Below are 16975 nucleotides of genomic sequence, written 5' to 3'. Positions count from 1 at the left end.
TTAAGACAAATCAGTCTGGTCTTGCAGACAAATTATCCAGAGACCTCAGTCAGATGAGTTCCTTCTGTCTGTGAGGAAGCTGAATCACTGACATCCCACCCACCACTATACTGTATGCTGCAGTTTTTCCCAGAGCCTGCCACTACATGTCCTTAAATTAACTAAGGAGTGTGTGTGTGTGTGTGTGTGTGTGTGCATGCGTGCGTGCGTGCGTGCGTGCGTGTGTGTGTGTGTGTGTGTGTGATAGAGAGAGAGAGAGAGAGGAGGGTAAAAAAATACATTCACATGCTTCTGTCTGGGCTGTAAATGTCTGAATGTTTCTTTATACATTTGTCTTTGCATTGTGTGTGTGCGTGTGTGTGTGTGTGTGTGTGTGTGTGTGTGTGTGTGTGCCCCCACATCACCACAGGAAGAGTGGGAGAGAGAGGGAGAGAGAGAGAGAGGAGGACCACAGAGCGGTTAACCTCATGACATCACAAGCTCTGTGCCGATTGGATGCTGCCGGAGGCTGGAGGGTTTATAAACCAACCGGGAGCCTCGATCTCAGCAGCAGCATCACTGAGGAGCGAACAACATCCAGGGAAACCCAGGAGATAAAACTCAAGACAAACCACGTCTGTCTGTTTGTGCGCCGCAGTCTGCAGCCCGCTCAACTCCTCAAGCTTCCTCCGACTGCAAACAAGGTCAGAATGAAAATATGACAAACTGAACATTGTGTTTACTGTGCAAAGTGTTTGCTCTGAGTGGTGTGATGGGTGTTTTCAGGGCAGGTGTAATATTTGCAGAAGCTGCTGGAAATATGCTTTATTTAGCTCAAAGAATACAATTCAACATTTAGAAACATGCAGTATGAAAAGCTCTGAAGTTCTTTCATGCATTTGAGAAACACTTTATGGCCAAAAGTACGAGGACACCTCTTACATACATACTTTTGCATACTTTTGGAAATCTTAATATTACAACATGCAGTGATCTTTTAGACAACAATGTGGAGAGGGCTCTTTACTGTGCACAGAGCCCAGACTTCAGCCTCATCCGACACTCATGAACTGGTGTTGGACCTCACTAATGTTTTTGTGGCTGAATGGGAGCAAATCCCTGCAGCCAGTTTCCATCAACTGGTGGGAAGCCTGAAACCAGAAGAATGCAGATTGATGCCCATGGTGTTTGGAATATGTCCATCTGTCATCTGTTGAACATTTCTTGTGTCCACATACTTTTGGCTATGTAGTTTGTTAACCTTTGTCTAAGTCTTTAGTCTTAGACTTTAGTTATTCTTCTCAACTCAAATCTAATACAATCAACTTATTTTAAATCTTTTTAAAGCGCTAATGTCATTTGTTCTGATTCTAGCACTGTAATCTGCTTCATACAGTGTAGTTTCCAGATAATAACAATTAAAAAAACAAGTTCTTCTGATTTTGAAACAGGTTGAAAGTAACTCTGTATTTAGTTTAAGTAAAAACAAACTTAAAATTTGCAGTGTACTTGGTGTAAAGGGTCACTTCTGCAGCTCTACATTTACTAACAACCTCCAGCTTCCTTTTGACTCATTCTCAAACACTTGCTCAACATGATCAGAAATTAAAAGTCCGTGTTGAGTAAACCGTCATTAAACCCACAGGAGGGTTTGGTTATCCGCCCAATAAGCTCTGCACTTCATTGCACTTAATTGCGAGTTCTTTTTTAAGACTTTATGGCGGAGGAAGTACGCCTTCAATTTCTCCAAAGTGAAGCTGGGGCGGCTGTGTTTGATTGGCTGATTAGTGACACACTGACACCAGGGCAGGAATGGCTGTGGGCAGCAGGAAACTAACCTCTGGATTATGACATAACCAGGACCAGCCCTGGCTAACCACACTGAGTAAATAACTTACTCCAGCTTCCAGTCTTTAAGATAAACTAATTCTCTTCTAGCTTTAGCTAGCCTTTACATGCAGATATGAAACTGGTATAAATGTTCTAAGTTAACTTGCATATTCATCAACCTGTCAAACATTTTCTTTAACTGCCACAACTACATGTCTAACACTCATCCTTACCGTAACCTAAATCTAAACAGACTTACAAGAACAGAACACATTCAGTAGCCCCTAATCCTAGACATTATCCTCAAGCTAATTCTAGCCTTAAATCTACAACCAAATCCTAACCCAGCCCTTAGAAGACTGTCTTCTCTCAGGGTCTGAGACTCACAGTCCTCTTGTCCTCACAAAGATAGATGTACAGAAATACACACATGCGTACAGTAATATGGGCGTCTGTCAAGATTCTGCTGCTTTGTGGCTTTCCAGTTATAACCTGGTGAATTACACAGTATAGGAAGAGTCCATCATTAAAGACAGAAGGCAGACTCTCAGACTGCTCCTCCCGCGGCATACATATAACCATCTTGTTATACTGGTAGAGGGGAAAACGATATGTTTATAAATCTTCTGTTAGCAAGCTTTAATACCTGCAGTGAAAACATACTGATATCATGCTGACATTTCACTGATATACAGGTAAAAATAACCCCGAAACATCTTTCTTTAGTAAAACTAAATGTCGCCCATGAAAAGACCAAAACCAACAATAAACTCATCCCACTAACAAGTATTGTCTGTGAAGACAAAGTCTGATATATCTTCTTCCTCTGAGTCATAGAGCTCCATTGTTGTCCAAAAACTATTAAAAACCAAGCCACTGCTGCACTGGGTGGCTTGTTCACTCATTACCACAAACACACACTGTGTTTTATTTTGATTTAATCCCAAATACAATATTTTGCTACTGTGAATACTCACTAGAGCACAAATTGTGTATTACTCCACTGCTGAAAATAGTCCCCAACAATTGCTCCATTTCCTTCTGTTTGATTAATGTTTATAAAAAAGCCCAATGTTTTTAAGAAAAGACTTTTATAGAAATTAAACTATATATTTGAGTCAGACTGAGTCAGCATTGAATTGTTTCCATGCTAGTTTAGATTTTTTTTTCTGGGATACGTATTTTCTCGCATCTTTTGGACCAGAATCATCCAGAAACAACAAACCACGAACCAAAAGATGTGATTTTCTCTCTTTGATGGCAGAGAAAATGTTTGTCTGTATCGAACAAAGTTGTCAGAGACACATAACCACTCGTTTAGGTCTGTAATTAAGGACTTAATGACTTCCCGTGACATACATGGTCCCAGGAAGTGCTACTGCTAGTTAACAGTCATGTGACCATGCGGCATGCGACATTTTTAGGAAGGAATCTGGGCGAGGGGTTTTTACAGACGAGGCTTGCAGCTCATTTTCAGTTTGGCATGTCATTGTGTTTCCTGTGAAGTTATGACCTTGAGTATTTTAGTGTTGTACGAGCCGTGCTTGTCGTGATTATGTTTTATTGTTTTTATTGTCTTATAAGATGTTGTTTTATTGTGTGACTTAATCCTCCGTTTTTCTGGTTTTCTCCCTGTCCAGACACCAAACTGTGACACAATGAAAGTGGCCATTGTTTTTGTTCTGCTGTTCGCTACAGTTCTCTGCCGGCCGGTAAGTCATTTTCCCTGTCAAGTCAAAACTTCAAAATAACTTTTGCTGAGCTGAGCTACAGCAAAAGCAGCTTTGTTCTTTCACATTCTATTTCTGACATTAGTCTGTGTTGGTGTATTTACTTCCTTTTGATTCAATTTGTGTATATCTGTTTGCTTTTTAGGTGAGAAGAGTTGTTAGCAACAGTTCAGAGAGCTCTGAGGAAATGGTAAGTGTCTGAGAAAGAGACAGAGACATTGACAGAAACACACGCAGAGAGAGACTTCCATATTGACTGTTGTTGGTCTTGTCCACAGGTGAGACGACCTCCAGCCCTCAGGAAACAGGCAGCAGTGGTTCCTCAGGCCCCTGCAGCACCTGTACAGGTAAAATATTCCTTCACCCCAGGGCCTCCAAAAGTGGATACCACCCAACAAATTTGCAAAATTTGAATTTGGAATGTGCAAAAGTAAAACACGAATAAAAATATGGCCTTTGTACATATGAGGCCCACTATATGCAGTGGTCCATGCATTCAAATATAGACGTACAGGTATGATGTAGGCCTAGTGCATTCCCTGTCAGTATACCACCACTATGTGGACTCCCTGGTCACCTTAACTGTTTGGGGTTCTCTGGAGTCTAACATTTCAGAGACCAAAGAGCTGCCTTTAAGGGAGACGCTGACATCTGGTGATGCTACAAAGGCAAAGAGCTTCTACTAATTAGTTTTCTTTGGCCGGACTTTGCCTGAGACATGAATAAAGATGCAATAAAATAAGAAGTCAAAGGTAAAAAGAGGATCAATGAAATTCATTGTGTCTGATGTTGCAGAACGTTGTGGCAGCAGCTGCAGCCGGTTCGGACGAGAGCACAGAGACTTCAGAAGAAGACGAGGTAAGAGAATCAAATCAATAATTGAAATCCGGTTGGTCATAATTTCTACATTACATACATCACATTCTTCTTTTGACTTTTTGTTTGAATGTTTTTTTGCAGCAAGTGGCAGCAGAAGCTCCAGTAGAAGTCAAATCTGCCAGCTCAGACACAGCCTCGACCTCAGACCCAGCCTCGACCTCAGACACAGCCTCTGTCAACAGCAAGGACAGTGAAGACAGTGACGATGATGACAATGAAACAGAGGAGAGCGTGAGTAAAAACACACCAGTAACACATTATTTATTTTCATGCATAATTATACAGTATGTCTGCACAGTATATATGGCTCACTTACCAGCTCTCTGATAGCTCATCTCCCACCTCTGTTTCTCCAGGATACCGACGAGGATGAATCCAGCGACAGCTCAGAGTCAGGCGAGTCCTCCACCCCTGCTCCCTCCACCGTCACCCCTGTGATCGTTACAGAAGAACCTGTGGCTGAGACCACTCCTGAGTCCATCGAGCCTACCATCGTCACCGACACATCCCGTGGCGACAGCTTGGGAGGTTACCCCAGCGACTATAAATCTATTGTCTACGTAGAGGACAAATCCTACCACAAGGTTCCTGCTGACTACAAGTCCTACGAGTTTGTCGGCACAGGAAAGAAGATGGCCTACGACATGACGGGCGGCAATGAAGTGGAGAAGTCACTGCAAGTGTACAAGGTACAGGTTCATTTGAGCTTCCTGAGAATGTTTGGCTGTCAATACAGTCCAAGCCAACTTGGCATTAGTCAACCTGCCCAATAACCACACATTTACTACTTCCTACCTTGTACTACTCTACCTACGTGGACAGTGTTTACAAAATGCAGAACCAGAGCTGGTGTTTAAAACTAAACTCCACAAAACCTTCCAGCACCTTCCTTACTTCATGCCCTTTCAGTGTCTAGACAAATAATACTGTATATAAGTGCCATTTTTTATGTACTGTTACCAGACAAACAAAACTTACCTTCCCATACCTCCTCTTTCTCACCTCTAGGCTATTCAGGTCCACACCGATATCCTGGAGGAAGACACCAGCACTCCTGATGTTGAGAGCCAGGGCCTGGACGCCTCCTCTGGCACCTCTCAGGACCAGGACATCACCGCCCGTCAGGCTGCCCTCCCAGAGGAGGAGAGCACTAGCACCAGCGACGCCACCACCAGCGAAAGCGAGAGCTCCAGCACCCCAGAGGAAACAGAAGAAGAAGAGGAGAGCGCCAGCACCACCAGCGACAGCGCCAGCGCCAGCCAGGAGGCAGAGGACGAAGAGAGCCAGAGCAGCGAGGAGGCCACAGCCACGCCTGGAGCCGCTGACACCGACTCAGATGAGAGTGACAGCGCCGAGAGTGATTCAGATGAGGAGGCAGCAACACCTGAAACCGTCACTGACATGCCAATGGTCGTCACTGCCAAATAAACCCTGATCATCCAGGAAGGGTTAGAGTGTCAGTTACATTCACACAAAGAGCACATGCTGCATCCAGGTGCAAAAAACCCTCCAGAGCCACCTTCCACTGCAGGGCCAAACAGGGACGGCCAAGGTTTAATTACTATTGATTGATGATCAGCCAATGTTTTTGTGATTATTTGTGGAATAAACCAATAACTCCTGCACCCTGTGGTCTAGTTGCCCTGGTAAACCTAATGTTTGACCCCGCAGGGGAAAAGTGGTCAATGTAACTCCATAGGATGTTGGAATTGACGACTGCTACCTGCAACAGGAGGTTGACCTTTGCCCTCTCCCCTGTCCCCTCAGTTACTGCTGGGTAAAGGTCAAAAAAGAGAAAAGAACAAAGAAACCAACACAGCTGAGTCCTGATATCTACACTAGCACAACACTGCATTTAATCAATAACTAATAACTGCAATATGCAAACCTATGTTGTTTTTGTGCTCATAAAATAAGTTGCACAGTTTATTTAAATATGTGTAATCATTTCATGCATCATAGAATTTAAACTTGACATTAAGCCATACATGCTGCCTGTGTAGCTTAGCTTCGTTGCTCGCTAGTATCAAATCTGCTAGTGTAGATAAAAGGGTGTACACAATGTAAACAATGACAAACTCACACACAGTCCTATTCATTTGCACAGTTCCTGCCTACACTACATGTTGTTTGTCCCATGTTGTTTACTGTAATGTATCATATTGTACCATTTCTAAAATATTAAAGTTCTTTTTCATAAAAAGACATGCTGGTTGTTGTTGTTTTTGATGTAAAAATGGGGGGGGGGGGGAAAAAAACAACAGAGTCATATAATAACGATAAATAGAAATGCTCAAATAGGGTGGACTAAAAAATAGAGAATTTTGTTTTGAAGCATAAACCAGCCCTTATTTTGAAGGAATATTTCAACATTGGCATGAATTAGGGTCGGGCTCTGTTCAAATTTAAAAAATAATGCTACCAACACCCCTAAAGCTCACCAATTAACACACAAATACAGTAGAACATTGCAGCAACGTCAAACTCCAGGTTGTTGCGCAAGAAGCTAAGCACGATGCTTCTGCGCTAATCTAGACTAATCGCCTCCTAAGTTCGGCTCCATACATAATACAAAGACATGGCATTGAGATGATCTTCAATAAAAACCCAAAAATTTGGAATTATTCCTGCACAGCATGAACACACATCATTTGTGCGAAAAAATATATCAATCTGGTTGTATTACAAATTGGTTATACAAATAAAACTTGTATAACCATTCCATTTGATGCCCAATGGAATCAGACAACCTAACCCCATCGTTCACCGTCTTGGTCTAGACTGTTGATATCATCCCATCCATCATGGTGAAATAAGTAACCAGTGAACGGCTTTATTAAAGTCTGAGAAATAAACATTGGTAACTAAAGATTATGTCACTGTTTGTGACATTTCTCAGTTAGTCAACTTCAGAGTTTAAGCGTATGTCATGACGTTGGAGCGTGGGGACCTCATCTGAATGGTGCAACTTCTCTATTTCTCTGATAGTGTTCTCGTGCGAGGCTGTAGTTTTCTCTGGGCCTGTAATGGAAGATTGCATTTCTTTTTTAGTTGTAGCCATCTCTCAGCACAGTGTATAGAGTCTGTATACGAGCATCGACAGTGACACATATGTCTTCCTTAATCTGGGTGACTTCATTTAGCGCAACAACAGTGGGCAGCACAGCTCGGTTTAGTGGGTCGACCTCCTCCTCACTCATGTCATCGGGTATCAACGCATCAGTCGGGTGCAAGGCTCGATCAAGGCCTAATTCTTAGACACATGAAAGACTTACGAACACACGCACAGGGTTACGGTGAGGTTAAAAAAAGAAAATCAACTATGAATCAGTAAGTAACTTCTGAGTTCTGCTCTGTTAGAACTTATTCTTTGCATATTTCCATAATTTCACCCATTAATAACTATCTAACACAGAGCCAGGGTACAAGCAAGTCATGACTTGTTGCAAAAATGTGTGTTGATTAGGAGCAGGGCGTGATTCTGCTGCTGTGTGACACAAATATCAGTTCACATTCTGATCAGTGTATAGTTGTAGTTTTGATATTTAAAGTTAAAATATGAAATTAAGAAACAATGTATGTTTTTATCCAAAACTTCAGTGAAGACCCATTTGTGTCCTCTGTAGGCATATGTGTTAAGAACAAACAGCAACATGATTTCTACACAAATCTCATATCGAAGCATCTAGTTTTCATCTAGACTTCATCTCCTCATCTGTTAATGTCCCCACCTCCTGTCAAACGCTGCACAGACACATAAACACTGATTACAGCCTTCGTACCGACGGTGCCCCCAGACTGCGCCAGCGGAGCCCCTAAGGTGGAAAGACGAGACAGGTAAACATGTAAGATTGATGTCGTTCATGTCGAAACGCTGAACAGTGAATCTGAGGATACGTTCATGGTGACAGTGATGTTTAGAAAACAGAGCAATTTTTTATCATTTCTCTTTCAGTATTTGCAGGATTGCAAACAAAAAGTAACAAAACTGGAACACACACACACACACACACACACACACACACATATATATATATATATATATATATATATATATATATATAAGCATATATTCAATAACACTTCTAAAATTAACCTATGTTAAGCCTACCATGACAAAGACTCTTAAATGTTAGTCAGTTCATCACAGACAGCCCATGGTTTGATTTATTATCCCTCAGGACAAAATAAAGACAGACGCTGTAAAAGGTGTCATTATTTAAGTGAACACAGGCAACATAAATGTGCAAGAAGACACCACTGTGACTATGAATAGCAAAGTAGGTTCCTCTGTGTGTGTTTTATCAGAGGAACAAAGACAAACCAGGACTCTCTGTGGAGGTTGCATGTTCTCCCTGTGTCTGTGTGTCTGTGTGTCTGTGCGGCCACCAAAGCTTCCTCCCACAGTCCAAAGACCCTAATGGGTTAATTAATGACTCTAAATTGTTCGTAGATGTGAATGTGAGTGTGAATGGTTGCTTGTGTCTCTGTGCCCTGCAATAAGCTGGTGACTGGTCCAGGGCGTACTGTACCCCCTCTTGCCTCTTTAAGTCAGCTGGGATAGACTCCAGCTGTGGATGGATGGACTACAAGGCGGGAAACAGCGCCCTCTAGTTAATGGCTATCACCTGTGAAGGTGATAACTGAGGCTGCAGGTTGTGTCTACTCAAGACAAACAGCCACACTGTCAGAAAACAACTGTTCTCGTTAAAGTTTGAAAGAAAGTTGAACTGGAGTCAGTCTCTGTCTCTGTAAACTCGTTCAACAAAGTTAGCTACGCCATTTCAGTCAGACCAGGTGGTTAGCTTGTTTTTCAGTGTGGCTCATAGCTCTTGTTAGTGATGGAGGGAGGAGGTGAGTCTGTCAACAAACTAAATAAAATGGCCGGTGAGACATTTAATTTAATTTAACAACTTCACCTCCATGAAGGGAAGAAGAAAAGGGTCCAGCATCAAACGTGAGTAACTCTGTGTGTGTGTGCCTGCTCCCTGCTTTCTATACTGATAGTTAATTATCTACACTGTGTATTTTTGCTGTACGGTTGTCCTGGAGGTTACAGTATTTAAATATTTAAGTCAAGCTGCTGTTCACACAGACAGCAGAGGTTAAAAAACATGTCGATGTTCTCCAGTTTAGTTTAGTTTTTTTAGCCTTCTGTTGACTGTGATTTGAGATTGTTTGTTGTTGTGCAGAGACACTTGTAGCTGCATATGACACATGCATGATACATGAAAACTTTTGACTTTTCATATGTGCATTTAAATATTTCATTTAAATATTATTAATGAATGTATTTAATGATATATTTTTTGACTTGTCTGATGTCACTTTCTGAGCTCCGTAGACATCTTCAAGATTGAAGATGATTATTGGTGCCATTTTCTATTCAGTAGTGTAAGCTCATATTTAATAGTTATTATTATTATTTTGATATATTCAATATTTGCATATTACAGAAATATGTAAGATTACATTAATAATTGTGATAATAGATTTATAATTTGTATTTAGTATAATCTGCCTGCATTCAGTTTAATGCTTATAATGTTCCAGAATGAATAGCCAATAAGAACTGACGCTGAGCAATGACGTTATGGAGCTCGCGCATCTGTTGAATGTAAAAGGTTGTGTGTTTGTCATATGTGAGAATGCTTCAGTAAAGACGGGGCGAACACACTGTTTTCTACCGTCGTCATCGTTGTTCAAACTTTAACACGTGTAGACTCGTTCTTTCTGTCTAAGAGTGGTTACTTGTTTGAAACTCTAAGAAGAAACTGTTTAGATCATGACCGGAGACATTTAGCCACTACAATGATTATAAAACAGATTGAAGCAGCAGATTATCACATGCAGCAGACAGATGTGGGTCACTGCGCCCCTTCCCACACACTCCTTGGACTATAGAGGTTCCCCTGCCTCCCAAATGCCATTTAAACTCCTGCATACACAAACAATATGTGTTACACACTGTGCTAAACGACTAGTATGAAAAAATACATGCGAACTATCAAAATTCAAGACAAAACAATATAAATATGTGTAAAAAATATGAAATATATATGTGAGATATGTAGGTTTTACACCTGAGGACTTATGTTTTAGCCTGATACGAAGTGTAGACAGTTGATGGTACAAGAAGACCTGATCTCTTCTTCTCTTGTTTTAAGACAAAGAGAAGAGAAGATTTGTAGTCCCAACCAGACTTCTGAAAAACTTTGTTTCTTCACAGGTTTTTTTAGTTATTGAATGCTGTTCTAGTCCTGCAGGGGTTGTTGTCAGTCCCTCTTGCCCTCTTCTTCACCTTGGCATCAGGCCCATTCCTTCAGGGTGGGCCGCTGACAGCTCATCCAGCAAGTATATGAGCTGAGCTGAACTTTTGCGTTGATGACTAAAATAAAACAGGATAATTGGCTGATTGTGATTACTACATGAGTCATAGTGAGAGCTGAAGTAGGGTTTGAGGCATGAAGAACTGATCAATAAATCATGTCACTTTTTTAAGAAAATGAAAAGAAAAACAACATCCAGGATTTTAATGGACCTACCGCAGTCTCTCTCGTGTAGCGCTACCCTTTATGGTTAGAAAGTCTCTAATTTACTGAACTTGCTGTCGCTGAGCTGTCGTCACTGACTGAATGTCACCGTCCATGTTTGCAGATCAAAGATTCTTATGTACTTTTTAGTTGGATATAAATTTGCAACTTTTTGAACTTTTTTTTTACTTTGAACGAAGTGAACCCATCCTATGTTGGATTCATGGAATTCATTCAATCGTCTTTTATGTAAGTAGGTGTGCTGTCTCTCCTCTTACTCATTTTGCGTGCCACAAGAAAAATATAAACGTATGATTACATCTTTAATACCCAGATGTGATTGTGGAACATGTCATTCCAAAACCACAGACATTTGCCTGCTGCTATTGCAGCCTCAATTCCTCTGGTTTCAGTCGATCCACAAGTTTTTGGGACCTGGTTGCAGCAATTTGTTCTCATTCAGACAGAAGAGCATTTGTGTGGTCTAACGCCGATGACGGGTGATAAAAGCTGACTCACAGTTAGTGTTATTGTTCATCCTAAAGGTGTCAGATGGGGTTGAGATCAGAGCTCTGTGTCTGACATTTCTTCATGGACCTGGCTTTGTGCACAGGAGCAGACAGAAACCTGTTTAACATCCCAAAGATTGACATAGGCTGCAGTAAATGACTTTCTCCACTAGATGGGGCTTCTGGTCCATCTTGCTGGCTCTGAAAACATGATTTGAAGACTTGAGGTAAAGGGAATGAACAGGAAGCTCTGCAGTGATCATGTCCTTTGAGCAATAAGAAAAAATGATTAACGGAAGTATGATACAACAAATGGAGCCAGTACAGTATGCTGTCTTTGTTAGGACACTGAAGCAGGAAATAGTCTGAGCTAGGGCTGCACGATATGGCCTATAAGCAATATCTCAATATTTTTAAGCTATATTGCGATACACGATATATATCTCGATATTTTTATTTCTCCTGTAAATCACTATGAATGTTAAATTCAACCCTTTGATGCAAAAAATAACATCAGTATTATGATTTAAGTAGACCCTTCTATTAGATTAGTAACGGCTGCGCCGCGTTTTAGCTGCGTCCTGCGTCAACTCACACCGGGCGTGTCTTGGCAGCGTAGCGAGCTGGCCGTATTCACGCGAGAATCCTGGACGTACGCGAGACCCCGTGATAAACTGTGTATAAAGAAAACAGCAACAACAAACAGCTGACTTTGCTTCTCCGACATGGAAGAGATCATAAAAAGCATCTGTTGAGTCAAAAATGATTGGCTGCCAGCTATCTGCTCCGGTGATCGCGGCACGGCCGTGACCGGCACGTACGCCTCCGGAGTGGGCCAGTGGGCCTTGTCTCTCCTCACTTGATACAAAAAGTACGCATGCGAGTATATTCGATATATCGCCCACCCCTAGTCTGAGCCTTATCTGACATTTACATTACAGGACAATCTGTTGCTCACATGAAGCAGTTCTCTCATATTTCATTAACCCATATTCTCACTTAATCTAGCAGATTAGCATTTTCAGTGCTTTCAACTCTTTTCATAAGGACTGTTTCTTTGGTATGATGTAGTTCCAGTAAAAAAAAAAAACAGTGAAGTCTGTGGATCATAATAGCAATGGACGCATTGTATCTGGAAGGATATGTTGCTGTTGAATCATTTTAAAGTAATTTTTCAATGCTGTGAGGCCCACAATTAATTTATTTTTTGCCTTCACTGCATTGACAAAGCAGCTATAGATATAAAACATACACATAAACCCACATAATAAAACAGTGTCAGAAAAAAGTTGAATAAATCTTGTATCCGAAACAAGATCTCCTCTTTATTTCTCATGTTTATACTGTACAGTTGAAACATCTTTGTGAGAATTTAATTGTAAATGAGTTTTGAAATATATTGTTTTTTTCAGCTCCATTGTTACACTCATATTCACGTGACCTAATTGGTAGAGTAAACATAGTCAAGAGCCAAAATAGTTTGACAAACCTTTGAACCCTAATCAATAACCCAGTTATTTTACAAATATGACAATTTCAATATAATTTCAATACTTTATTTTTTATTAGAAGACAAAACAATACTGTTATACAACACATTCAGTTACGCACATCGGATCCAGTTCAACAAAATAAAGCAAAACACATGTTCAAGCAGAAACACAGCGACAACATTAAGGTATTGTCAAGTCTTCAAAGCCATGTTTAATTTGGGAAAAGATGAATTCACCAACCATAATTACAGCAACCCACTGTGGCAATAACTCAGTTTTATTCAGCGTGCACAGACAACAGACGAGAGCTAACAAGACAAACAGGATGCACCCACCACAGCCTATAAACACACTGCTGTGGGATGCATGCTCAGGATGCTTCATGCAGAAGGTCGACTCTTATTGTGTCTTACGATGCAATACATGTAGCGACAATCATCTACTATCATCTACTCGTTTTAACAAGCTTGTGCTGCAGGTGCAACTCAGAAAATCCTTTTGTAACACTAAAAAAAATCTAAATAAATACTTTAAGCACTATTTCAGGAGTACATCCATGTAGAAGCACCAACAATTCAACTATTTTTGGCACACTGGAAGAAAACCCCAAAAGTATCCTTTCCATACTTTCCCAACCAGTTAATACTCAAAGATAAACACAGCAGAGTTTTGTTCATGTTCTGTTACCATGAGTGGTAGGTCTTCGCAGCTAAAACACTGCACGTCATATCAGACAACAAGAAAAAGAAACAAAAACCTGAAACAATGTAACAATGAAAGAGTCTATCTGAAAAACAATATGTAAAACACAGCATTTAATAATGACTATCAGTAGACACAGGAAAATCGAAGCATCGGGTGTAAAAACTGAACCTGTGAATCAGCTGAGAGAGTTTTTAACACCTTGAATGTTTTATTCACAATCTTAGAAGATACTTGTATCAACAGAAATAAAAAAAATGACAAACATGTAAGAAAATATCAGCTTTAACACAAGAAGTTTGGTCCCTGGTGTAGGCTACTGAAATATGTATGACCCATACTTAAAACGGACTTCCTAAAAACGGTTCTTTCTAGAAGCTCATTATTTATCCTGTAATTGATACACATTATATCTACACATTTGAACTTTCCGTCTTTAGGTTAGTGTTGGTTAGGTGTTGGCTGCTTGTTAAACTAGACCATGATTTGCATTTTAGTTGCAGAGATATTTTCTGAGGGATGTTCGGGTGGAGCTGCTGGTTGGGATGAAACCATATCTGTGGAGCCGAAGATTTCCTGTCGCCTATCTTTGTCCATTACTGGAGTAACCGGCACATTCTGATTTGGAAATAATGCAAGGCACAGCCTAGCTGGTGGCATATGTGTGATGGGACAGCAGAAACTTATGCTGCGGAATGTGATAGGTTAGACCTTATTGAATATCTGTACTTGTTACAATGTAACAATATATTCATCTTTTTGCTTTTTGAATTGATGGACTTTGTTGGTTGTTGATTGCAGTCGGTGAACAGTTGCTTAGTTGTCTCCTCTTTTTTCTGTTATGGGAGCTGCTGTCGGGATCTCCACAGTAACACAATGAGTCACATTGTTGGATGTGACGTTGGGTGTAACATCAGGTGTGATGTTGGGTGTGACATCAGGTGTGACATCGGGCGTGACGTTGGATGTGACGTTGGATGTGACGTTAGGTGTGGTCGTTGTTGCTGCCGGGGGCGTCACATTTGGCCCATCTGTGCTCACTGGGCCTGGTCCCAGGGTAAGATCGCTAACTCCTCCTGTCGTGGTGGTTGTCATGGCAGTGGTAGTCATGACCGTTGTGGGCTGATCAGTGAATTTAATTTCCTCACTGGACTCTTCTGAAGACTGACTTTCTGAACTCTCTGAAGATTCGTGTGACTCTGAAGATTCGTGTGACTCTGAAGATTCGTGTGACTCTAAAGATTCCTGTTGCTCTGAAGATTCCTGTGACTGTGAGGAAGAGTCTTCAAAGCTGAAAGATTCATTAGGCTGCCAAGACAGCAAGTCGTGCCTGTCCGGTGATTCCTGTTTCCAGTCATCATCAGAGATGTCAGCATCATAATACCGATGCTGAACAATCTGTGAAAGTGATATCAAATGAAGCACAAGTTAGATTCAGATAAATAAAATTGATAATGGTCTGTCTGATTTCCCAGCTTAATATGTGTAAATATCACATTTTTACTGGACGATTCTGCAGCATGTGATTGACATGAAGATTCACAGACACACTTAAGCAATCATATGATCTGTAGCATTTCAGGAATATTTCATTTTCTGAATGGTGACTGTAATGATCATCTGACAGCAAGCTAGCGTTCACAATCCGATGACCGTCAACTTCTGTTGTGTGCTACTGATAGTTTCTGACCAGAACCCTGTAGCCTATTAGCAGTGATCCCCCCCCCCCCCCCCCCTTTTCAACAAGCACACATGCTGAGGGTTATGTACAATCAGAAATTAAAGACACCGGTCACTTCACAACATTGAACACCTGCTCAACACCTAAAGATTGACTTGTTTTGTACCTAGCCTCAAATGGTCAGAGCCTGCAGTTTTTGTCTAGCTTCAATCTTAGCCATTTAGAGTCACCAGTTGACCGATGACTTGCATGTCTGTGGACTGTGGGAGGAAGCCGGAGTACCCAAAGAGAACCCATGAAGACACAGGGAGAACATACAAAACTCCACACTGAAAGGCTGGATCCTTCTTGTGAGGTGACAGTGCTAACCACTGCACCACCGTGCCGCCCTACGAATTAATATGTTTAATCAGTGATATATTTTTACCATGTCTAAAGTGGAATGCTCTCCAATCTGAACTAAAAATATCAGAACTTGTTTCATTGGAAGCATTTCGCTCTACTTTAAGAAATCGTCAATGGAAATCTTTTGAACAGTGCCTATGTTCTTAATTTGTTACTGTATCTATAACTTCTGCACTCTATTTGCCTATTTACTCACTCTTTAGTATTTTAATTTTTAATGTTTTTGTGTTTGGTTTTTTGCTGGCATAAAACACTTTAAAGTAAAGGTCCTGTGATCATTCAAATCAAAAAAGTATAGCAGGTATGCATATGCAATCAACAACATAAATTGTCCCAACATGCCCGAATACAAGAAATGCAGATGATTTAAACCAGAATATCTGAAATAGAATCTGCAGCTGTGAGACTGACCACAACAAAACAACAGCAGAAAAACATTGAAAGAGAAAGAGCAGTGAAGGAGGAGGATAAGGGAAGATTCATATGTAGGTTTGTGGTTGGCTTACCGGCTTAGCGCAGGCTGTTGTAAGAAGGAAGATGACGACAGCGGTTGTCAGTAGCTCCATCTCTGATTGGTTCTTGTCTGCGAAGGAGGGAAGCCACAAACAAAAACACAGTCACTTACGCACAAGCCAGAAGCAAGACGGCTGTCAGAAGCAGGGAGTAATAAGACACTGAAGATGAAACAGTTAATGTTATTGAAATAAAAGCTTTTGTGTTTTCTAAATATTTACATACTGTTTTAAAAGTTGCTTATTAACCCCAAAAGCATCATGAGACACATTAAAACATAAACAATTTTAATTAGACCTCCTAATGAATTAAAAAACTTACCTGTTAACTGTAGAAACAGATCTGTCCTCTACGTCTTTCTAACTTTTCTTAAATCTTTGACAGAATCAGTGGGTCTCTGGGCAGCTGTGATCACTCTGTGTCGATGCAGAAAGTTATCTGCACTGACCGGCTGCTCATATATGCTGCCCGGACAAAGAGGCTGGGCTTGGCAGGGCTGTGACGGGCAGGGGACCAGTCGGGAGGATTGGGCAAGACTGGGTTGCCCCGGGCTCCAGCAGGGAATAGGGTGGGGATGTGGGGGGGCAGGACAGGAAGTTTACCACACATTTACACCCACGTGCTGAATCAGAGTTATTTATTTTGTTTCATGAGTTATGGATTTTTTTTCTGGCAAATGCACAGATATTTTTAGATGCAGCAACACACCAGTTGTCTTTAA

General features: G+C 41.0%; 2 protein-coding genes across 2 annotated transcripts; one reads left to right on the top strand and one right to left on the bottom strand.

Moving 5' to 3' along the window:
* The first annotated feature begins 564 nt into the window (after positions 1 to 564).
* spp1 (secreted phosphoprotein 1) lies at positions 565 to 6617 on the top strand. The gene is made up of 8 exons (XM_010736988.3): positions 565 to 683; positions 3450 to 3521; positions 3685 to 3729; positions 3818 to 3886; positions 4335 to 4397; positions 4500 to 4649; positions 4775 to 5107; positions 5427 to 6617. Exons 2-8 carry the CDS (start codon positions 3468 to 3470, stop codon positions 5844 to 5846), a joined length of 1134 nt encoding a protein of 377 aa, XP_010735290.3. The 5' UTR covers positions 565 to 683; positions 3450 to 3467; the 3' UTR covers positions 5847 to 6617.
* Positions 6618 to 13002: 6385 nt separating this feature from the next.
* LOC104923800 (myb-like protein J) lies at positions 13003 to 16691 on the bottom strand. The gene is made up of 3 exons (XM_019260243.2): positions 16576 to 16691; positions 16248 to 16324; positions 13003 to 15053 (listed from the first exon to the last, which is right to left on the bottom strand). The coding sequence occupies exons 2-3, from the start codon at positions 16305 to 16307 to the stop codon at positions 14472 to 14474; spliced, it is 642 nt and encodes a 213-aa protein (XP_019115788.1). The 5' UTR covers positions 16308 to 16324; positions 16576 to 16691; the 3' UTR covers positions 13003 to 14471.
* Between the last annotated feature and the right edge of the window lie 284 nt (positions 16692 to 16975).

This window comes from Larimichthys crocea, chromosome IV, assembly GCF_000972845.2.
Source record: "Larimichthys crocea isolate SSNF chromosome IV, L_crocea_2.0, whole genome shotgun sequence".
Lineage (NCBI taxonomy): Eukaryota > Metazoa > Chordata > Actinopteri > Sciaenidae > Larimichthys > Larimichthys crocea.
This window is presented reverse-complemented; position numbering and strand designations above follow the sequence as displayed.